This window comes from Larimichthys crocea, chromosome X (assembly GCF_000972845.2).
Source record: "Larimichthys crocea isolate SSNF chromosome X, L_crocea_2.0, whole genome shotgun sequence".
NCBI lineage: Eukaryota > Metazoa > Chordata > Actinopteri > Sciaenidae > Larimichthys > Larimichthys crocea.
In genome coordinates this window covers 26186343-26210866 of record NC_040020.1, presented here as the reverse complement: position 1 = coordinate 26210866, position 24524 = coordinate 26186343, and the positions used below count along the sequence as shown (strand labels likewise).

Genomic DNA, 24524 nt, shown 5'->3' with positions numbered 1-24524 from the left:
TATCTCAATAACAATTTCTTTCTATTTCTAACTCCCTTGATTTTACCTGTGGTGTCATCTTCAGGTCCAAATGTAAAAAAACAAAAACAACTTCTCATCAGCCTCAACTGTTTAACCCTAATTAGAAAATGTTACCATGCTTTAAACTAAATATGTCTGCTAAACATTAGCCAGGATCAATGAGTACACCATCACCTTTATCTGTATCTGTACTTGGAATGGGCGCGGCTTAACAGATGTTGGTTGTTCTTTAACTGGAAGTGGGCAGGCTACACTGAAACTCATATGGTGTGATCAGAAGTTGCTATGGCAGAAATACACTTCAGTACACATGAGTAAGCCTTAAAAACTTGAACTTCAGTAAATCAATGCAACACAACACATGGTTGTAGGCCAGTAATGATTTGGAGTATGGATATTATGTTTGTGTATGTAAAAAGCACACCATCTGTACTGGATACTTGTTTTAGCTGAAGACTCATTCAACCTTAAAACACCTGTTACCAGCAGCATGTTAGCTGCTGACAGCTTGGACATAGCACATAAAAAACTGTATTGTTTTATTTTTCTTTTACAAATCCTCCATTTTTTTGTGCATTGCATTGTAGGGCAATAGAGCATATCTTAGTCTTTTAAAGTTAAAAAGACTTGTTTTTTGTGTTATCACTACATGTATCAAGCTGCTTAGAGTTAGTGTGCAGTATAGCATTGGGACACATCTCTATTCAATTCAGCGTGGTTTCAAATTCTCTGAAAGTCACTTTGGATAAAAGCGTCAGCTAAATGACTAAATGTAAATTTAAACTTTAAGTCTTTTGAACGAATGAGGGCGCATTCAGACAGGAACAGGGAAACCAGCAAGTTGAGCCAGATTCAACTTTTGGGAAACCGGAGCCCCACGTCACGTCCCGCAAATCAATCAATCAAAAAAACGGCAGTCAAACCGGAAGATGTCCACAGGAAGACGGGAAGAAAAACCTTGTTTACCATGGAGCGTAAACATTTTGCATTCGAGTAGCAATCGCATGAAACTTCTTCACGTTAGGATCCATCTGTTTTGGTTTGAGGATAGGAAATGAAGGAAAAGCTGAGAGGGGGCCCAAAGCATTTTGGGGCCCTGGGTCCACCTGGTATGTTTAATCCGGCCGTGTATGAAGTTGACTCAACTTTCATCCCATCAGAGGCTTTGTGTCAGTACATAAGCACAACTAAAGCACGTACACAGTTTCAAGTCTTCTATCATGTGTTCTACTTCCTGTCCTAAATCTGACTGGCAGTGGCCCCTTTAGTTTAAATTAGCCCTGCACCAGGGACACACACACACACACACACACTTACCCTGCCCTCAAATTATCTCTGTCTCATTAACCTTAAACATATTGACGTAAAACACCATCACCACTGTGACACATATGTACCGTTCAACAACAAAGCAATTAAAAGAGGTTTAAACATAATAAAGGTCATTAATAAAATAGAATAAAAAAAAAGACGGATTAAAGAGAAGATAATTTGAATAACAAAATAAAAGCGGATTAAAAATTAGGATACGGTGCATGATGAATGAATAAGAGCAGCTCTGGTTGAATGAAAGGCGGAGTAGATCCTTCACATATATCCACATTCAGATCCACATTCAGAGGCAGGTCCTGTGCGTCTCGGGTCCGCGCGATCCCGCACTCTGCCTCCCCACTGTCCCGCGCTCTGAGTGCACCCACTGCACGCGACAGAGAGCACATTTATTATTATTACGATGTCAAACGACCTCCTTTGACTTGTCCGTTCGCACGCACTCAAACACGCGGACCGGGATTACAACAACTGGAGTGGCGCGCGCGCGCGCACTAGTAGCTCGCGTTTATGTAATGTCATATGTGACTGTCAACGCGTGTGTGCGTGGCGTGCGTGCTAGCGCGAGCTGGTCCTGCAAGCAAACCGGCGGTGGCGACAGCGGTCATACGTTCAAACATCAGAGACTCGTGCGTGGTCATTCTGCGGATTGAGGGCTCGTGAGATTTCAGCAGCGGTGCGGATCTGACCCAGCATATAGGAGGAGGGGTGCTCGAGACCCCTTAACGTTTTTTAACGCACAGCACGCACGTAGACCCGGTGAAATCGTCACGCGGATAGAATCTGGAGAATCTGTCGCGAGTGTTCCTGCGCGGTCGGAGAGCATCCCGACAGGAGAGAGAGAGAGAGCGCGAGGTCCGGTCCGGTTCAGTCAGGTAGGTCGGTTGTGGGTCGGTAGGTGGGACGTAAAGCGGTGGACTTGGTGCTGGACTCCTGGCCGATTTGGAGCATCCCACTCCCGGCAGCATCCATCCCTCCGCGCCTCAGCTCCAGAGGGAGGCCCGGAGAGGCGGCAGGATGTAGCAGCGGATTAACGGAGGAGAGAGGGGCGCTCAGAGGAAGAGAGCGGGACCGAGCGGACCGAGGCGGGACGGAGGGGACATGGGGAAGGACCAGGAGCTGCTCCAGGCCGTGAAGACCGAGGACTTGCTGACAGCTCAGCGCCTGCTACAGAGACCTCGGCCAGGGAAAGCCAGTCAGTATCCCTCCATCCTCCTGTCATACACACACACACACACACACACACACACACACACACACACACAACCCGTCATTACCAGGTCAGGACAGTGCAGGCCAAATCTGATGTGATGCCATTTAGCCTAAATGGTGCACTGTGCGTGTGTGTGTGTGTGTGCGTGTGTGTGTGTGTGTGTGTGTGTGTGTGCGCGTGTGTGTGTGCGCGCTTTCCAGCATGCAAACCTGTTTATGTGTGTGTGTTTGCGCTATGACGTTGGGTGTGTGATAGTGATGACGTTGCACATGTGTGAGAACAGTCATCAGATTGTAATTGGAAATTAAGAAATGGATGTCACCCATTACTGTGTGTGTGTGTGTGTGTGTGTGTGTGTGTGTGTGTGTGTGCATGGATGCACAAAACATGTGTGTCTGCACACACCAGAGAGCATGGGTGTATTAGTGTGTGTGTGTGTGAGGTGAAAGTACACAAAGGTCCTACACTGCTCTCGGGACGGGGGATTATTGGTGTGTGAAGACGCCAGATGTTTGTGGTAATAATGTGATGATCGTACACGTGCACACATTTGCATGCGTGCACACGTGTGTCTCTCCAGTGTGCATGTGTGTGTGTGTGCTTGACGTGGAGTCAGCTGGGACTCGAGGTGATAATTAGATTTCAATTACAGCCTTGAAACTGCTCTCCTCCTCTTCCATTTCACCCTCTCCGTTTCTCTCCTCCTTTTGCCTCCTCCTATGCTTCCTCTCCTCTCTTGGCGTGTCCCCTCTTTTCTTCTTGTCTCCTCGCCTCCCCTCCTTCCCTCCTATTTCTTTTCACACCTCCTCTCTCCTGCTTTCCTTTACATATCACCTCCTTTCCACTCCCCCTGTTTCCTTCCCTCTTCTTTACTATCCCCTCCAGTCTCCTCATCCCTCCCTCATATCTACTTTCTCCTCCTCTCGCCTCCTTTTTCCTCTCCTCTCCTCCCCTCTCCACTTTTCCTCTCCTCACCTCTTGCTTCCCCACCTCACCCCATCTCTCCTCTCCTTCTCCCCACCCCTGTCCTTCCCTCGCTCCTCTCCTCCCCACTCCTCTCCTCTCTCCTCCCATGTGTGTTTGTCTCTGGACATTCCAGCAGTGCCATGGAAAAGAAAAATGCTGCTCCTCAAATGCCAGAACAGATCAGCTCTGAGCGCTCTGTCCACTGCACACTGACAAAGAGAGAGGGGGGAGGTGGGTAAAGGGTGAGGAGGAGAAGTGTGAGAGTGCAGGACAGAGGGAGGGAGGCATCGAGATGTGAAAGTAGGGAGGTAAAGAGACAGGAAGTGATGGAAAGAGGTTAAAGCGTGAGTTATGGGGTGTGCGTGTGCATCAGTGTGTGTCGTACTGCGTGAATCCAGGTTTATATTTGAATAATTGAACAGGAAGCCGGGTTTCTCTGCTGGAGAACACACACACACGCACACACACACAGCTCTAACACAGAAACACACTCGACACGTTAGGTGTTAGTCATGTGCCTGACTGTGTTTGTATTATTAACAGTATGCTAATGAGGGAGGGAGTCGCTGTGGAGGCTGTTTGCTCCGTCAAAATGTCACAATTTGACGTGGTGGATTAAAGGAATTGAAGTGGTGGCAGGACCACGTGAGGCCTTCACACTTCACGGCCCTGAAAGTAATTAAAACAATAGATGGACATTGTGGAAAATTTAGCTTACTTGCTTTCTTGCTGAGAATTAAATGAGAAGATCGATGCGGCTCTTGTGCATGTATTGTAAATATGTAGACGAGCTTTGCACAAAGACTGGAAACAGGGGAAAGAGCGAGCCTGGCTCTGTCCATCCACCTTACAACATCTAAAACGCACCTGTTTACATGTCGTATCGCACTTGTTTAATTCATACACAAATCATAAAACTGTAGGAACTTCCTGGGCATCACCGGCTGTAAAACAACAAATTAATTAATTGTTTCTCTAACTTAATGTACCACTATTAAATTACTTATTTACTTTTTTCCTGTGGTAATTATATTTACTGTTTTATATGTAGATATATATCTGCATGATACAAATAATCCAACATGCATTTCCGTATACTTTAAAGGTGTATAAAGTGTATATAACTTTTTCTATTTTGAGTATATCTTAGATTGTTTTTCTATGTATTTCTTATTTATGAGTATTTTCTCATCAGCCTTGTGTATGTATGTATAACACGTGAATTTCTCAGGTGAAGGATCATTAAAGTCTATCTTAGCTTATCTTATCTTATAAGAATAATAAAATCAGACCTGCCTAAAATGATATGCACTTGAAACTCATAACAGGATTTTATAATCTACATAAAGTTTATTTTATAATTATAACAAAGAATCTCCAAGTAATTACAGCAATAGTTGGACATTTTGGCTTATTTGCTTCTTCATTCCTGTCATTTCTGGTTACCGGTTACCTCAAAACAGTTTCTGGGAAAGGAAATAGTCCAGCACATAACCCTCCAACTCCAACAGCAAATTTTTACATTTCTACACTTCTACCAAAGAATAATTTGTTGGTTTTATTTAGACATACTATCTCAATGTTGGTTTTGGTCTTTCTCTTTGTTGACAATAAGAACAATATAGAATATCACCAGACTTATCTTTACATTTATAGTCTGCTGTTTGAAGAAATCAGCTCAGTCAGACAGATGTTGAGCCTCTGGTACTTTTTTTTTTTTGGATGAATAGATGACATTAAAAGCCAATGCCTACTTACTCAAAGTAAGATGTATTTCTGAAGCATTTTGTAGTGGTTTGGCTCAGTTGCAATAAAGCTCTTTATCTTAGAGATACGAGAACATCCTTATCATAATTGTATCTCTTTTATGTGGTAGAAAGAAAGTGAAACAGGCACTGAGTAATTTATATACGATATATTGGCCCGTATCAGCGATCAGGGAAGAGCAACAACACAGACAGCTTTTTGGCACAGTCACATAAAGTGCAAAGGTCTGGTATTCTCATTACATTGAGTAAACAACTGTGTCTAAGCTCAGTTCTGTGATAGACCAGCAGAAATATTAGGGTACATGCTGCTGTAGTACACTGGGGAGGGAATTTTTTTTTAGCTCGAGAACAAGTCAGTGTGAGAGAAATTAAAATCATTAATTGTGTTTCCCTCTTGAATAGTGGCCACAGAAATGCAGATGATGCCAAAGATATCACTGTCACATATTTTATTTTCTCTTTATCTCTTAGGAAACAAGTTAATGACTTTAACATGCCACAGTCTTACAAAGTCCTTCTATTAGAGAGGTCATGTATGAATGTAATATTTCTTTATTAAATATTTGGTGTGCTCAAATTTTTCTTTGATGTATTTTGATATGAATTCAAGGCTGCCAGGGTGTCACCAAGACATAACAATTTATAAAAAGGACTCCTCAGTGACCAGAGCCAGAGAGTAATTAATAATAATAAATAATTAGGTGTTAGAATGAGCATTTTTTTTAGTACAGTAGCCCAAAACGGACAAACCAAATACTTTTTCAGTGTTTTTTTAAACCCACTACATGCTTGGAAGGGGAGAGTGAGGTCAGGAGTATTCAGCTGGTTGCAATCTGCAACTTTGCCACTAGATGCCAGAAATCCTGCGCACTGGTCCTTTAACAAGTTCCAGTTCTTATAGTCGCAGACTAAGCATGAACATGAAGCACCTAAATATACTGCACATATACTACAACATGAACATTTGCAACCTCAGTTTTTAAACACTCAATTTTCCTAAACACATAATAACACAATGATGTGATGATATGATACTATAACATATCTGTATATCTGCATGTTACTTTTCTGATTGTGCCCCTTACGGCGCTCCTATCTCAAGCTGTCGTTTTGTACTTTTGAGGAAGAGGTCATATAGTTCCTGGACTATTAGCATATCATGACCCCGCGTCCAGTTACTGTAACATATGTGTGCAGTCGTCTGAGTACAGAAAGACCAAAGTCATGTCAAGCGATGGCATTTGTTTTAGGCTACATGTTATACTGAAACACTGAATGCATTATGACAGACAAAGTCAGAGGTGACTGGACTTCAGAACATGTCTGGTAATGAGAACCCCTGAGAAACCCCCTCCACTTCACCTCTCCTGGTGAAATCTCCTCTGGTACTGGTACTGAAGTTTGCTTTGCCAGTAGCTACCAGCTCGTTGGAAGTTTCCATTAAGATTGAAGGGCTTCAGTCAAATTAAATGCGAATGACTGTGAATGAATGATGTTTCATGTCAAATAAACTCCAAAATAGCTACAATTTGAGGGAGATGCTGCAAAATAATATCATAGTAATCCCTGCCATGTGATTGACAGTCTCTGAGAATGGCACGTCGAGGGGTTACCATGGCAACCGGGGCTCGGTTGCAGTGTTATGCCTAAAATTATCATAAAAAAATATGAACCCTGGTCCAAGGACACCATCAGAGAAACATTATGGTAATGCTCTTAGGCAAACAGTTCATGTCAGAAAATGAAAACGCATAAATCATAAAGTATCTGATACAACAGAGGGTTATGTGTGGAATAAGTGCGAGTTTCAGGATGAAAATCTGCTTTGAAAGCGATCTCTCAAAAAGAAAAGATGAGGGCAGAGTCATACCCCGTCTTAGACAGCTGCATCGGAGTATTTGATTAAATATACATCATGATTTTGGGTCAGACACAGAGCATTATTAAGTAATGCCGTGATCCAGACTTTGTGGAGTGAAAGAAGGATAATCTATTGAGAAAAACATAGTAGAATAATTGTGCATGTGTCGGATGGCGCGGCTCGGTCATAAATTTGTGGTCGGGGGGTCTCTAATAGTCTGCTGGTGACACAGATATCTGTACTCATTGATTCATCTGCTGGTGGAGGGAGGAAGGGAGGGGAGGGGATGGTTCTTATTTTTAATCCAAGACAGATCAGGGGGGAACTACACGTGCATAAACACACAATCATCATGAGAATGATGTCAGCTTCAGAGTGTAAACAGAAACAGCAGAGCTACCAATCAGCACGCGCTCTTTAGCAAATTACAGGGAAAATTAGAGTGTGAGAGCAGGATGAAGGGATGAAGTGCAGATAGAGCTGCGGAGAGAGGGAGAAGCTTTTCCCCAGATTACAGAACAGCTACAGATTACGGCCTGTGGATTATCAGGGTTTGACCAAAGAAAAAAAAAAAAAAGTAGAGGCAGAGAGACAAACGAGCCGCTTGATCTGCATCGTTTTCAGGGTGGGTGTGTATTTTTGCATCTGTGTGCTCCTTCCTGCCAAAGATCAAAGGTTATCACGTTCACACTTGTGCAAATTCACATAGTCACAAGCACAGATATACACCAACATACTGCAAACATACAGAGGTGAGAGTGGTATCAATGTTTCCTCAGAAAGAAAGCAAAGAAGCCCCAAGAAGGTTGAAATGTTCTTGTGTTTATTTTAATCAGTGCAGGGCAAAATTAACTTTGAAATGCATTAATAAACAAACGTCAAGTCAGAACACGAAACAGATAGAAACCTGCTCTCTAAGGTCTAGTGTGTCAGATTTAGAGGCCTTTATTTACAGAATATGACAGACATGTAATATAATATGCATAACTATGTTGTCAGCACCTGAGGGTTACCAGAGGTTAGAAGGGTTAGGAGTCAATAGCAACAGCAAAGAAAAGCTGTTTGGCATTGTCAGAGAAGATCTGGCAACTTTTTCATGGGCGCAAGCCGCATACTCAGCTCTGCTGCTCATCCTGCAAATGCGTGCTCCTTACAAACGTGGCACCATTCGAAAGGGAAATAATCAGGCTTTCCGATGGTATAAGATTTATTGCCAAAGAAGCATTGTTACAACAAAGAAATAATCTACCAAACACAAATGTCCTTACATTTTGTGCGTAGTTTATATGCAAGTGCTACGAGTCCTTTAAATTCATTGGCTTTTCTATTAACACTAAGCAACAACTAAATCAAAATCATTCATTGCATTACAAATATTTTCAATTTAGAAACAAGCAAATTGCAGATTTATTCATGCAGCTGTCCATAGTTTTGCATGTGAATATACCGACTGAGCTTTTCCTGGTGATTTTCCAGCACTGGCTGCTCATTGTCTTTCTTACCTTGTCACTTCTCCTTGACCTCCGTTGGTGTTGTTGTTGTTTGAGGGAATAAACTGTTCTAGAGCGTTCACAGGTATAAAAGTGTAGCGGTCAACTCTGCCTGCAGGGAATAAAGTATTAGAAAATGTACAAGGAGAGAATACATTAAGGAGTGAATTTCTCATTTTTAATGTAATTTGTAATGAGTTTGTAATTCCCCTCTCATTCTCTCTGTCTTTGTGTGGTTCAGAGCTCCTCGGTGCAGCAAAGCGGGTGAACGTCAACATCCAGGATGCAGATGGGTGAGAGACTACAACTAATTCATGTTCTCTTTGCCATTGTTCCACATCCTTTTAAGCTTATTCCCTCGACTGTTTTGTTGTTGTTGCTTTGTTCCCTCATTGACTTCTTGACATCAACAACAAAAGTGTTATGAAATTGAATTGTAGCTACAGAGTTGAATCCCTGATTCGCATATTCGTATCTGATTTATTTCGATTCAAAATGGGGCATTGTATTTAGGGCAATGTTTGAAAGACAGCTATAATCAATATGTTTTTTGACAATGTGAAAGGAGTCACTAAATATTGATGAGCCTGCAGAGAATTATCATGTGAATCTGCAGCTACTGTTTTCATTCACTCTCTCCTCATTGTTTCAGCCAGCATCAGGCAGCTGTTATCAATGAAAAAGCTCCAAAAAGCTCACTGTACACTACCTGCTTAGCAGCAAACAGCAGACAGACAAAGTTAACGACTAGCCGGTGACAATAGTTCAGCAATTAGCAGCTAAAGAGACAGTTATTTGGACTTCATAACAGCTGGATGTGTAAATAAGCAGCTGTTCACAATATTAACTTAAAGAGTACATTAACACCAAGCGTGGCTGTGAAGTGAAGCGGATGCGGAAGTGCCAAAAACTGCAATTCCTCAAACGGCCACTTGAGGCTGGCTACAGAACGAGTTAACCTCCATAAACTCTCCATGTTAAAATGTCTTGTGTTTACAGTCTCGTACAAAAAACAGCTAATTTCTCAATTCATGACAACTGTACTGAGTCTGAATTTCTTTTCAACCATGTTCAACTCAGTTGAATTTATAATAAGGCTTAAAGTTATGCATAATTAAGAGTGTGGCCGCATTGATTGACAAATCAGTGCTGTTACAGGTGACTTGTTTGAGCACCCAGGCTTCCTTCAGCCCGCCTCACCTCCACCCACGATCCACGTCTTTGCCGATTTTTAGATTAACTGGGAGGTGGCAGAGGCAGGACTGCCAAGATGGTGACAGCCAGAGCCACTACACTCATCACGGATATGAGGTCCATTCTTTATACAGTCTATGATTAACAACCCCTGAAAATTTAGTTTTTGCTCAATTCCAGTGGTTTAACTTCTCACCTTGCTGAGGCGATGAATGACCACATGGCATCACTGTCAAACACCAAACCTCTTAGTCTTTATTGATCTTCCAACTTGCTTGGTTTGCGATTTTGTTCCATTTGGCTCCATCAGACAATAAAGATCTTTTTATTATGTTGATTGGAATCAAATAATTGGACTCAGCTCCTTGTGTAATGACTGATGATTCATTTATTTGACTCCAGGGCCCGGCCCTGATAGTCACCAGGGATCCATTAGACACACACACACACACACACAGAGAAGCGCTGTGTGTACGCTCGGCTCCGGGGTAGAGAGATTGCTTATTAATGGAAGTAGGTCATTTGCCCCCTCCCGTCTCTCACACAGAGCTGAGAGGCGGAGCTGCTGTACGCTAAAGATTATTTCAGCTAAGTTGTGCTCTGGTTTTTACACTACATCTTTGAATATGTGTATTTTTGTACATAATCTGTGTCTGCGTGAAGGTTGTCGCCGCTGCACCATGCTGCTCTGAGCGGTAACAAGGAGCTGATCGCTCTGCTGTTGGAGGCCCAGGCGGCAGTGGATATTAAAGACCATAAAGGTAAAAAATACACACAGAAGTTCACAGACTACAACTCACTATGTTAGCACGGAGAAGGCACAAAACACACAAGGCTGTCCAGCAAACAAAACAATCATAAAAACACAGGAAAACAAATACATATTTGAGGCTTTCCCAAATTGTGTGCGCAGCCAACAATAGACAAAAGAAGAGGAATGCTCCATGGCTGCAGGACAGAGACCCAAGTGAAAGCAGAGCAGCAAATATCTCCATTTCATATCGGCAGATTCAAGAAGGAATAGGAAGGAATCTCAGGGCAGATGGGAGATATAATCCCTCCTGGATGTAGGCCTACTGTCTCTACACTCCCAGGCGTTCATGCCCAATATGTCTCGAGATAGAGGTATACAACTGGCAGGCAACCTTACCAGGTGGACACAGCTGATTTCCCTCCATGGAGACGACAGGAAACCCTCAATCATTTATCCAATGCCTACCAAGCTACCTTCTGTGCACGAACCTGCCCGCCACCAAACAACAGACAGAACAATAAAGTTGGCGACTAACTGGTGAACGTGCAAACTGGTGGATATTTCCCTCAGGGACATACCAAAATAGAAATATAACGAGGATGAGTGTTGGACTTCATATTCATCAGGTGGTCAGAAACACGACTCCAAATGGATGATAATGTTTCTGGATGTATAAATAAGCAACGTAGTCAAATGTGCTCGCAGCTTGTTGGACAAAAAAAATCAGTTATTGCGATGATTAAGATGAATCTCTTCTCTGACTTGGAAGTTCTTCTCCTCACACATAATTACACACGTCTACAAAATGTTCTGATGTTAACTTCAGGTCGCTGACCTGGACATCCTGCAGTTTTTGGCTTCTGGACTTCATATCCTGTCCAAAAATATAAACAAAAAAAACAGGAAAAATTCTTTGTATTCAGCAACTCTGCCTAGGAAAAACAGTTATGGTTTCGGTTATAATTATAAAAAGTCTGTGAGATCTTTATTTTCGTTATTGGTGCAGTACAGTTCATTAACTGGTCATGGTCAACAATGCTCCTCCTCCATAGAGTAGTATTTCAAATGAAACCCCCTTCCTGAAATTCACACGTGAATCACAATACCTCAACAATGCAGCTTTCGTCAGGATGAACAGCTCATTGAACACTAGAAAGGAACTAGGTTCATATGACTTAGGCAATCCTCCAAAAGAATTGAATTGAGGCCATTACATCAATAAATACTGAGTTCTGTGTCTCTCTTTCTCTGCACAGTCTGGGTGAAGTCCTCCCTTTTCTTTGTGAATCACCAAAGCAATTGTTGAAGCTCTTAGAGGCGACTTGAAAATAATCTTCCATCACAGCTCTTCACACTATACACTCAGACTTTAACTTCTGTAACTACTACAGCCGCTGTGTCTCTTTATCCTGCCAGCGCCTCTCTTCTGAGTCAGGACTCTCTCATGCCAGCCAGACCTGGAGGGGCTTTTTATTCAGCTTGACGATGTGGCTCGTATCAAGACTGGTGGTCTTGGGTTGTTGCCATGAGAGGCATGCTCACCGCTCTTTGCAGCCACTGTTACAAAGTGGTTCGATTAAACGAGGCGCTGGGAATGATTCAATGGTTGTTTTTTTGTGCTGTGCTCATGTGAAGTTGGCTGCAATGTCCAGTTTCCTGCAAAGTTCTCTTTGGTCTCGTTCAGCACGTATAGGGGATTTCTTGTCTTTCTCTTTATCTGAAAGCAGTTTGTCAGCAACATCCCCAGAGTATGATACATGCACAAACAATACTTTCACAGTCACAAAGGGTCACAAGCATGTCAGCAACTATAAGATTGCATTTCCAAGAGGGATACTGAGAGTCTGTACTTAAATCTGCTGCTACAGTAAAACCGAACAGAAATGTTTGAACTTTAACTACTAATTGGTGTCATTATTAATGAATCTGCTGATTATTCTCTGGATTAATCCATCCATCATTTGGTCTATAGATGGTCAGAAAAAAGCAAAAATATCCAATGTGGTCATCTGAAAATGTTTTGTATTGTCCAACCAAAAGTCCACAACCCAAAGATATTTAATTGATATTTGAGAAGCCTGAACCAGTGTTGAATATCTTCAAAACTGCTGGTTATTGTTCTGTCAGCCGACTAATTGGTTCAGCTCTCTATCATTTCAATTTCAGTGGCAACACTTTGAGTTTAAATCGTTCTGCTAATTACAGCACAATCGAGTAATTGAGTTTAATAATTCATTTGATGAGTGAGTCTCTACTGTAAAATGTATGAAGATGGATGACCACTGTGAAATCAGTCTGTCCATAAAAATAACAATAACAGAGTGTGTTTGCATGTGTTCATGTGTTATTCTGTTTTTTTCTATGTGCCTGTGTGCATGTGCTTGTTGGGTCTTGTATGTCTGTATTTTATTGTGCTGTCATCTTTGGCTGTGTGTGTGTGTGTGTGTGTGTGTGTGTGTGTGTGTGTGTTTTGTGTAGGGATGCGTCCTCTGCATTACGCTGCATGGCAGGGTAAGACTGAACCAATGAAAATGCTGCTGAAGGCAGGCTCATCAGTCAACGGACAGTCAGATGAAGGACAGATCCCTCTCCACCTATCAGCTCAGCATGGACACTACGATGGGGTAACAGTGTTTGTGTGTTTTGGTGTGTGTAGTGACCGTGTGTGTGTGTGTGTTTGTTATCTGTTATGTGTGATGCGATGATGCATGCATGATTTGTGTTTGTTACCAGCTCGTAAATTCAGAAGCACCATTAAGATTTGTGCATGTGTGTTACAGTCGGAGATGTTGCTACAACACCAGTCCAACCCGTGTATCTCAGACTCAGCTGGGAAAACACCGTTGGACCTCGCCTGTGAATTTGGACGTGTTGGAGTGAGTAAATTTGAGAGAGTTCATAAAAGATACAATTTAATACATTTGTTGAACCTTTATATGACCCTTAAAAACCTCACTTATGATCTCTGCAACAGCTCAACACACTGCAACTTAAGAAAACACAATCAAATACAGAAACATGCTGCCAATAAACCATAAAAATATAACCAACCAAAACAACTTAACAAGGCTGACACATGTAAGAGAGAGCACAATTTTTCTGCAGCAATGGTTTGATGTGAGTCCACACAGTGGGAGTAGTTTACATAGTTGCACTGCATACTTTGGGAACTGTTAATAGACATGATTTCATTTTATTTCATATTCATTGTGTCTGTCTGTTTTAAGGTGGTCCAGCTCCTGCTCAGCAGTAACATGTGTGCAGCCATGCTGGAACCGAAACCCTCAGACCCCAACGGAGTGTCACCTCTACATCTCGCTGCCAAGAACGGACACATCGATGTCATTCGGTCTGTAAAAGAATGTGCCCTTTCTGTCTGCCTCTCTCAAGTCTGTCTTTATAGTCAGTCCTTCTCTTACTCTAATCTTTTCATGATGATGATCCACATAGTTTTCTGTCCAGTTAGAGTTATAGGTCTTGAGATTTTGTTTTAGATTGACTTACTGTTTTTTATTCATATTTTATATTAGCACTGTGATTAAATGAATCATTAAAGATGCTGTGCATAGAGGTTAATACAAATATTTTGTGCTGTAGGTTGCTGATTCAGGCTGGTATAGATATCAACAGACAGTCTGAGTCTGGCACAGCGCTACATCAGGCAGCCCTCTGTGGGAAGACAGAGGTAGTACGCCTGCTGCTGGATGTAAGTGTATCAAACAGTCTGTCTGCCTGTCTGTCTGTCTGTTTAATGTGTTAGCTGAAGCGACTATTGTTGAATAAGCCTGTGCTGAGTTTACACCTCAATACTTGGCATTCATCCACCCGAGCTGTGTAATGAAGCCTGTGGGATGTATGCTTGTTACATAAAACTGTAGCAGACTGGTTAGTTTAGTTTTTTTAATCCTTTTGTCACCTTCAAATGAATTTTAATGTCATTGCTGGGGCAGCACACACAACACATGTTAGCAGCGAGTACATTAATGCACAGTATGGATGCTTTTAACTCAGTGTGACATGATTTTACATTGCAGCTTTAATAATTTTTCATTTCCACTTACATTCAGAGTGGCATCAGTGCAGGAGTGAGAAACACTCTGAGTCAGACCGCCCTGGACATCGTTAACCAATTTACTACGACACAGGCCAGCCGTGAGATCAAACAACTACTGAGAGGTGAGTACATGAGTGCAGACACACGCTACCACTTGATTTAGTCACAGTGCAGGGCTGCAGTCTCTAATATTGATCATTTTAATAAGCCTATAAAAGTGAGTCATGGCCTCGTTTAATCGTTAACAGGCTATTTCTGAATGTATTTTCATCTCCACCAAGTAGTTTGTTAAACGCTAAACGTAAAAACACAGGGCCTCATACACTCAACATGCACCACACCCCTACTGTCTTCCTCTTCATTGTCTTTTGTTTCTTCCTCATCTACACTCTCAAACTACCTGAAAATCTCTGCTGTGCTCTTGTCCACCACTTGACTCATCTCGACTGATGCCAAACTCTTGTATTGTAGATGCTTCGGCTGCGATGCAGGTGCGTGCACTGAAGGATTACTGCAACAACTACGACCTTACCAGCCTCAACATCAAAGCTGGAGACATTATCACGGTACATAGATCTAATATTAGTCCCCAAAGCACAATACATTTCTCAGCCTGTTCTCAACATGCTCCGAAGAAATGAAGAAAATATGCAGTGAAGTTAATTTAGCTTTTGTATTACTCTCACTTAAATATCAAAGTATAAATATTAAATCTTCAAATGTAGCCTTGACGTAGATACGTTTTTACTAAGTAGAGGTCACCACTAAAGATCACAAAACAGCAGCACACAAACTAGTTCTTACTTAGAGATAAGTTGTGACTAAATAACTGCTAACTATCAACTGAAAAAACTAATTATAATCCATTTAGAGGTGCTAATGACGTTAGAGGCAGTCGGTTTAACTTTCTCAGTTATTTTCTCTGGACACATAATCACACTGATTCTTGTTGGCACATGATCCAAATTCATGTTATTTATCCAACTAAACACATATTGTGGGTAAAAACACGTTTTCGCGTCTGTTTGGATCTGAAAGTTTGGTTCTGCAAAATTCGAAGATGAAAAAGTAAAGACGAGGTCGTGTGTATACCCTTTAACGGCTGACTCTAAAGCACACATATGCAGACTACAGGCTACATTTAAAAAGGATGCCCCCCCCCTCAAAAAAACAGTAAATTTTTTGGAAGCTTATAATGTGTGAATTCCTTTATATGATGAAATTTTGAATGGTGCCCATAATTTGCATATGGATTGCATGTAACATGGACGTAGCATCAGTGACGTCCCCCACAGGTTTCTGAGGAGCCATTGTGAAGCTAGTAGTCGTGATTTTGACAGTCGTGCCTCTGCCTCCTTTTGCATATCTGAAAATGGGCAAAGACGCAGATCATGGGTGGATCTGAGGTGGGCTGAATGATGCCTGGTTGCTCAAAAAAGCCACCTCTAAAAGCACTGAATTATATAGAAATCCTCCTTCAGTATAGCTGTTACTAACAGGAAGTTTTTGGTATTTCCGTGTTGGCTTTACTTCACAGCCACAGCAAGTGTAAACAGGTTCTCTGTCAACCTAAGGTGTGCGTGTGTGTTAACAGGTTTTGGAGCAGCACTCTGATGGGCGATGGAAAGGCTGTATTCACGACAACCGCACAGGAAATGACCGCGTGGGCTACTTCCCCTCCAACATGGTGGAAGTCATCAAGAGGGCAGGTGACCACCCACATCACAGCTGTGTGTGTGCGTGTGTGTGTGTGTGTGTGTGTGTGTGTGTGTGTGTGTGTGTGTTTGGGAGGATGTGTGTGCTTTCGCATGTATGTGAGTTCAGCAGCTGTTCTGTAGCTATAGGTGATCATTAGTTGTAGCTAAGTGCTGCATCATCGGCCCATCCGTTTGTCCCAACCTGTCAATCATCTCCATCCGTCTTCTATTGGCTCCCAACACTCCTCCCTCTTCCTCTATATTTCTGCTCCTCCTGTCACCTCCCTTATTAATAAACCCGTCTAACTGACCTGCTTCAAATTATGATGCTTTTGTTCATATTGTTTGTTTGCTGTATTGCTATAGTGATATTATATTTTAATTTATCTATACAGTATATATTCCCTGTGGATATATGGATGTATTCTGTTCTTATATTTTGATTTTAATCAGTTATTATTTTATATATTTTCAGATTTGATTAGATTTGTTAGTTGACTGATCAGTTGTTGTTGTTGTGTTGTTGTTGTTTTGCACCTCCCTCCTCCTGGCTCGTGTCCAGGTCACTCCCCCTCCCAGCAGTGCCACACCCTCCTGCTTCGCAGGCCCAACCCCTGTCCCATCACCTCGGTCAACGGACACTCATACCCTCCCTCCAAAGTCCTCCCCTTGCATCTGCCTCCCCCACCTCCCCCCCATCACCCCAACACACAGTCCCTACCTCGGTTCTCCTCCTTTGGGTACGTTCCTCTTCCCATCTCTCCGCCTTCTCTGTCTTCTCCTCCTCTGTCCACTCCTCCTCCGCCTCCTCCTCCTCCTCCTCTCTCCACTTCTCAGGAGCAGCAGAGTCAGACAGGTACATACTGTAGAAACACTTAAATCACAGATAAGAATCCTTTCCACGCTGTTTGACAAGACCACACATAGAATATATGAACTATCTGCTTGTTCCAGCACTTCACTGCATCTACATATGTTATATATCTATATATATATATGTGTGTGTGTATGTGTATGTATGTAAAGTATGTATGTATACATATATTAAAGGTTTAGGTTACCCTAATGACAAGAAGGTAAATCCTCAGACAGGATCTGGGGCTGTGGCGCAAACACAGATTTTTCCATTAATTTGAGTCACGGTAGTCCGCTTTGGCTGCAGCGGTGCAGGCTGCAGGGGTGTCCACCAAAAAACCCAGCGACCTGTGGTGGAGAAGTTGAGCCAGATTCAGCTTTTGGAAAAACGCAGCCTGATGTGACGCTGTAGCCGCCAATCAGATGCTGAGATTGGGCAAACATCCACAGTCAGCCTGAAATGTTTCTGAAACTGAGACTATCCAGGTGGATTCACGGACTAAACTCTGATACTCTACCTGTTGTGTTCTGGCTTTGTTTATTTCATGCACCCAGCTTCGAAATCTGTGTCTGGCTCACAAATTAAGTTGAAAAATAGTGATACAGGAAGTTTTCTTTGGTTTAAAGGAGAGTTTTGGACAGTTTGGAGACATAGATAGTGAATGAGAGTGAGCAAGCGCCATCCTCAAAAAAGCCGATTCATCAGTGAAATGAAAAGTTATTTCCTGATTGTTTCACAGCGGTTACATTCAGCACAAAAAGACACACGCCCAGCAGCCCCCACACCGATACTGCAATTCCCCGCAGCGCCTGATCCTGTCTGCAGGCGACCTTACTCTTAGAGGTGTCGATTAATGCCGACAGATTTCTGCAACATTTGATCTCATTAGGAACTATTTTCTACTTCAGTTTGAAAAACAGTAAAAACTCTCCACAGATACTTCGATTGATTATCCTAAGTAAACATTTCATGCAGCATCTATTCACTTCAGTTTTACTGGAATAGCTTTCTTGTGATTTCAGTGATCTGAACCTTTAACGTAAATATCCAAATTAATTAATTAATTACATTTTATATAATTTCACAGAAAGCTGAGAGGCATTATTCACCATTTTATATTTAGTACATTGGATTTTTTTTATTTTAAATAAAGTCATTGTGTTCTGAAAAGTGCAATATTTGTTATTGTTAATATTGTGCAGACAAGCACACAATGATGAACCTCCTCTCCAAATTATTAGCACTTAATTAGTAATTAGCACTTAATTAGTAATTATGTGTTTATGAATGTGTAGGTGAGTGAGTGTATCTTTGTAAGTGTTGAGAGTTTACCACACACATTATATACTGTTATATATTTATAAACTATAATATATTACACGTGATCATTTGGGTGTGTGTAGCTGCTGATTACTGCATTTTTAGTTGTAAAAACTTTTTTCAAAAATAGACAAAAGCAGTAATGTGTGTGTGTGTGTGTGTGTGTGTGTGTGTGTGTGTGTGTGTGACAGGTTCACGGACCGCAGAACCAAGTCCTCAAGGCTCTCCAACTCTGGGGCAGCAGAGCAGCGCCAGTGAGGATATTTGGGTGCTACGCAAACCGTTGTCAGGTAAACACACTTGTGTGTTTTTGGGTAACTGTAAAAGTAATATATGTCCTCTGTGTAATACTGAAATGTGTGTGTTCGTGTGTGGAGGTGGCGAGCGCAGTGGCAGTGTAGGCAGCATCGGCAGTGCTCGGTCATCAAGCAGCTTGCAAAGCTCTGGAAACACACATGTTCTGACCACCCCTGCACCCAGTCCACACCCAGCGACCACGCCAGGAGTCAACACACACGGCCTTAACGCCCCAGGTCTGCATGCACAAGCCGAAGGGGTCAAGGTAAGAGAGTCTTTGCGTTTATTCGTGTGCATATGCATGTCGCTGCTGGATATTTTTTACAAAACAACAAGCACGTCATTTCTGGGAAACAGCAAAACATTTTCAGGAAACAAAGAGTCTACTACTTACCAAGTTAACCACAATTCTGTTTCCTGCACACTTCGTTCTTCCGTTGGAGAGATCAGCATCACCTTCTTTTTCAACAGTAGACCAGGTGCATTAAGATGGAGGCCTCCTGACATTTGATCAGTCACGTAGTAAAATCAAAACCTGTACATGCCAACATCAGCTTTTTCTCGTTCTGACAAACTGCAACAGCTAAACTCATCCGTCTCTGAATATCTTTCTGCACCTCATTTTCTCTTCTTTGTGTTGAATTAGTTTTGTTAGATTTTGTAATCATCTCTGGAAATTACCAATTTTAGCACAGCTGTGTGAGTTCAAAAATAAAAACAAAAACATAATTGGCTCGGCATCAGGTACAATGGATTTAATTCAGAATCAGAAATAGGGAAATTAATTGTAATTTTTGTACCCTTAAACTGTCGTTGTATGTAGTATTGATTTGTCTAATATACACCATGGAGTCATATCTTAAAGAAAACCTGGATGTGATATACATGATATTTGTTCACACATGTATATGTACAGTTACAACAGATTATCAATATTGCAGCCAGACCGATGGGTGGCTGGGATTTTTGAGACAAATACCATACTGATTTTAGATGACATATATGGTAGCAGATATTTTTTTGAGCTGGAATGAAAATTGACCTTTTGTATGAGGATTTTGCACAGATATTACTATGCAAAGGTACACAGAAGGCTGCTCTATTAAACAGATTTAAGCTCAGACTTTACTGAATATTGAATATTTAAGTTAAATATTGCATTTTATACCTGCTTTTATATCGACACATATCAGATATATAAGAGATACTAATATGTCTGTGATAGGCCAATATCAACCCATATTATCAACTGTCCCCACAAAAATTTCCATCACTTTCCATCTAGAACAGTTATAATTGCTTTTTTTCTTGTATGCTTTCTATGCTATTTTTAGGTAGCACCTTCAAAATACTCAATTAGCAATTAACCAAATTAGATAGTGTCCTGTATTTATGCTGAAGGGACATCATCTATTTTAAGAAGTATTTATTCTGCTATATTGGTAAACTGCAGGAAATACAAGAGAAAGCGGGTCACAAGTCTGTTTTATGTGCACTTAGTCCACTGAACTGAGTCTCTGGGATTTGAATGATTATGCTTGAGTAGCTGTTTCATTTCGTGCGTGTATGTGTGTGCTTGTGTTTTAGCTCCTGGCCACCGTGCTGTCTCAGTCGGTAAAAGCCAAGGAGCATCTCTTGGAGCAGTCGCAGTCTGTTGAGCAGTCAGCGAGTAAGCACGGAAACTCACCAAAACACAACATGAAAAAATCTCCACAGCCTCTACTTGAAGTGATATGTTATTGATTTGTGTCATTTGTTTTAAATTAAAAGTCTGCTGTCTGCCCCTTATTGATCAAACACGGCCGTGATTTAAGAACACTTGGTGATAAAGAAATATATATACAAATATATACAAATGTCATTATAAATAATACCAGAGATCTGTTGATTCTTTGTTCAAATCAAAAAAGATCAAAGTCATGTTCACCACTAGAAGTGCCTCAGGGCTTCTTTGGATTGCTGCATTTATTAATTATTTTTTCAGTTTTAGTCCACGCGGCCCTCAAAAGACCACCTGTCTGTTCACATCAGACACAAGCAGCAGTCCCTGTCACCATCCTTGTATAATACTAATTTTAAGTTTTAAGTATTTATAAAAGCTTCTCTAAGATGCTGCTCCACACAGGGACAGGTTGCATCATATTAGGATAAATCCTTTTGGTTCTCTGTGTGTTTGACACTTTAGCTGCTTGTAATATGCAGAATAAAACTGTGTAATTAACCTGAACAGTAATAGCCACAAATCCAAATGTTTTAGTGTAACCAGTGACTCAACATATTAAACTCCAGTAAATATGACAGATGAGTCTCTAATTGATGTTGAAAGTTGTGCTTTCATTATTAGCCACTGCATACACTGAATGGTTTTATTGATTATTTTGGATCAGGGCCAACTTCTTAACTTGTAAAAACTTGCTTGGGGCCACAGAAAGTACTACATCTATTTAATGTGTCTCTATGAAACATGTTAATGTTTATGTATTGACATTTATATGATGTCTCCGATATCTATCTTGATTTCAGATCATGTGTGCTTGTAGTTGATTTACACATCTCACTTTGGAAGAAGCATATAAATTAGCATATTTTAATCTGCTGTCATTCTACTGGTTTTAAGTGATATGTGGGAAGTGTAGTGTTAAAACAACACCACAGATCCAGCCAAGCATGAAAGCTGTTACCAGAATTATTATGAAGGACCACATAGGAAATATAAACCCGACTTGATTAGATTTTTTTCCACTGCTTCATACTGTCTGTCCTTGATTGCCAGATAACACCATTTTCTGGCTCGGCAGCGTTTTATTAACAATTAAGGAACAATGTACCATTTTCATTTCCAGATTTGAGTAATTTACCAGAACAGAATAAGATTAAAGGGGAGGAGCAGTTTATAAGAAGCTCTTCATTTCTTATATAATCAACTATAAATGACATAAAAACATGACATCACAGTCTGGATCCTTCTGAGGTCTAATATTTCTTCAAATTAAAGTGTATTTATAGAAATGAAAACAGAAGGATGATGTGGTTTGTGTAGAACTTCACTGCTAAAAATAATATATTTTATTATGTTTCCTTTTCACCTCCATCCCAAGGCTCTGCCAGTTGCACGGTTCACGAACAGCGGTCATTTGAACGGAAAGCAGAGGAGGATGATGGGAAAGTGAGTTTTTGGATGGCACATTTGCTTCTCTCTCTCTCTCTCGCTCTCTGTCTGGGGGCCTCCTCTTTCTCTTGTTCCCGTTTCTTCTCAACCGGTGCTCTGGTTTGAAAGAAAGTCGTCTACACACGGGGTGTGTTCAGCGGGCGCTGTGAGGTGTCTGCCAGGGTGGTAGTGTTGCACCTGAGCGGATGACACCCTGCTGATGGGCATGCGAGTGTGTCACCATGGAGACAGGCAGCAGAGTGACAGACACATCGAGGAGTCGGTCGCTGTCTTGCCTTCTGTCCCTCCCCCCGTCCTCACACCACACTGAGACACCAGGCACCCACATGCTGCCGCTCTGCTCCAGAACGTGCCAGCAGCTCTATGTGCATGTGTGTGTGTGTGTGTGTGTGTGTGTGTGTCCTGCGAAGCTGAGGGTTAAAATCTGAGTGTGTGTTCTAGGATCAAGAACTTACTGGTTGCTAGGCAACAGCACTGTTCTCTCATAGAGGTAAAAGCTGTAGTGTGTTCTCATTGGTTGATTCAACATTCTTTGACAAAGTCATTCACAAAAACATAAACTTAAACTACAAAAACATTGTTTCCCTCTTACCCTTAATGTTATCCAGACAGGTTTTGAGATCTCCTACCACTACTACATACAGTACAGGTCAGCAAAATTCTTTAAATTATTAATCCACAGCCAAACATCAAGCAAGTGCAACAACTCCACATGTAGCAGCCAGCTAATATTACCTAGTAGTCCAACAGTGAGAAGCCCAGCTTGGCGTCTGTCTTTCAGGCTTTTATTTCGCAAAGCTCTCACCAGCGACTAAATGTCAGTTCCAGATTTACTCTTGTTTGGTCACCCTCTCCTTAGCTTTCACCATCAATGTCCTCTTCAGTTTTTTTGCCTCTGTCATTTGGTCCATAGAGGCTGCTGAGCCCAGTTACGTTACCCGTGTGTCGAGCTCCGGTTCTGGCACAACACTGGCTCCCTTCCCTGTCAAAACCTCCTATAGTTCACAGCTGTTTACTTCAGTGTCCACCAGGAAGCTCTGTAAATCACAGAGAGTTGATGCAGAGCAGCTGGAGGACATCAGAGGGAAAGCAGAAAACTTTCTGTCCATAAAATATGATCCAGTTTCACCAAAATCAAGTGACTTAGTGCTGTAAAGCGTTACATACTTCTTGTGGGTGGTATCCGAAGCAAAGTTACATAGTGCGAGAACAGACATACAGTGTGCAGAATGGGAATGACAGAGACACCATTCACCTGATTATACGTCAAAGTAACATTAAAATGATTTCAACCCTGTTATTTGATGGTAAAAAAAAAGACACACGATGTTGCTTCAAACAAAGCTGTGGACAGCATGTTCTGCAAAATAGTCCAAAATATTCATATCCATATTCATAATATAGTCCATATACAGTATGTGATCATGCAGGTTTGCCTTTAACTGTAGGGTCATTCAGTCCCCACCTCCTTCTGTCTGCATGTTATAGCGTCAATCATCAAGACGGTTATCCCAAAAAACAATGCTCTATGTGTGTATACAAAAAAAGGTCACTTTGAAAACAAATCCTGTAAATGTAATCTGATGTTGCTGTTCCCATTACTGGAAAAACACATTGCTCTTAATGTTTTCAAATGTAATTGTAGACCCAAACACAACATACAGACAGGTAGGGTACAGTTCTTGGTGTACTTTAATTCTCACCACAGGTTCATGTACAGGCGAGCATGCAAATCCAAAAAGCCATTCATCAGTGAGGCCAGGCAGAGGGAAACAGGTTCACAGAAAACAGGATACAGATTGTCAGGTTAACAGTATTAGGTACAGAAACTACAGACAAAACAATAAGCACACAGAAACATGACCTAACAATCTAGCAGAGAGTGTGTGGAGATCTATGGCTTAAATGGTGACTCAGCTAATGGAAAACAGGTGTGTTAGTGACAGGTGTGTGTGATAGTCCTCAGTGCACTGGATTAAAAAACAGGCAGGAAAACACAAGATGGAAAGTAAAAAAACACAAGACACAGAGAGAGGAGAAATACAAAATAAAACAGGAAATGGGGGCTCCGGCTAGCTCAGTAGGTCAAGGGTGCGTCCCATGTTCAAAGGCATAGTCCTTGCTGCAGTGGCCCAGGGTTGGACTCCAATACAAAACAAAAAACTCAAAATCATGACAGTAATGTCATGATTTCAATACTATGAACACCATGAGTGAACTTCCATTGTATCCGGGTGGGATCTCAAAACTTATGGAAATAAATCTGCACACCTAGTAAACACTAGAGGTAAATAAGGCTTTTTTTTTTATCTTCACTTAGCTCTTAACTTGTTCTCTGATATGTTTGTTGCTTTCATAAATCATAAGCAGTATGTGTATTCTCCAGGGATTGATTTATAGTCGCATTCCTGAAGTGCTCTTACTGCGTTACAAACAGTTTAAATGTAGACAGTATTGTTCTTCCAGTGTGTGCTGACATCATGCACCTTAGAAATGCTGCAGGGTTATTGTTCTGTAAGCTTAAAGGCACGCTG

The 24524-nt window shown here is 41.5% G+C and overlaps 1 protein-coding gene across 3 annotated transcripts in view; it reads left to right on the top strand.

Moving 5' to 3' along the window:
• The first annotated feature begins 1643 nt into the window (after positions 1-1643).
• si:dkeyp-9d4.3 (caskin-1) overlaps positions 1644-24524 on the top strand; it is a 32108-nt gene continuing 9227 nt past the window's right edge. The window contains exons 1-15 of one of the 3 annotated variants that reach the window (XM_027283207.1): positions 1644-2545; positions 8891-8942; positions 10507-10604; positions 13076-13221; positions 13378-13473; positions 13825-13946; positions 14195-14303; positions 14665-14773; positions 15123-15217; positions 16246-16360; positions 16911-17204; positions 18716-18814; positions 18902-19086; positions 20409-20490; positions 21920-21987. In XM_027283207.1, the coding sequence (XP_027139008.1) occupies positions 2452-2545; positions 8891-8942; positions 10507-10604; positions 13076-13221; positions 13378-13473; positions 13825-13946; positions 14195-14303; positions 14665-14773; positions 15123-15217; positions 16246-16360; positions 16911-17204; positions 18716-18814; positions 18902-19086; positions 20409-20490; positions 21920-21987 (1764 nt within the window). In that variant the 5' untranslated portion in view covers positions 1644-2451. The remainder of the gene's footprint in view (positions 2546-8890; positions 8943-10506; positions 10605-13075; positions 13222-13377; positions 13474-13824; positions 13947-14194; positions 14304-14664; positions 14774-15122; positions 15218-16245; positions 16361-16910; positions 17205-18715; positions 18815-18901; positions 19087-20408; positions 20491-21919; positions 21988-24524) is intronic. The other 2 variants (XM_027283208.1, XM_019269758.2) reach the window with 2 other exon arrangements.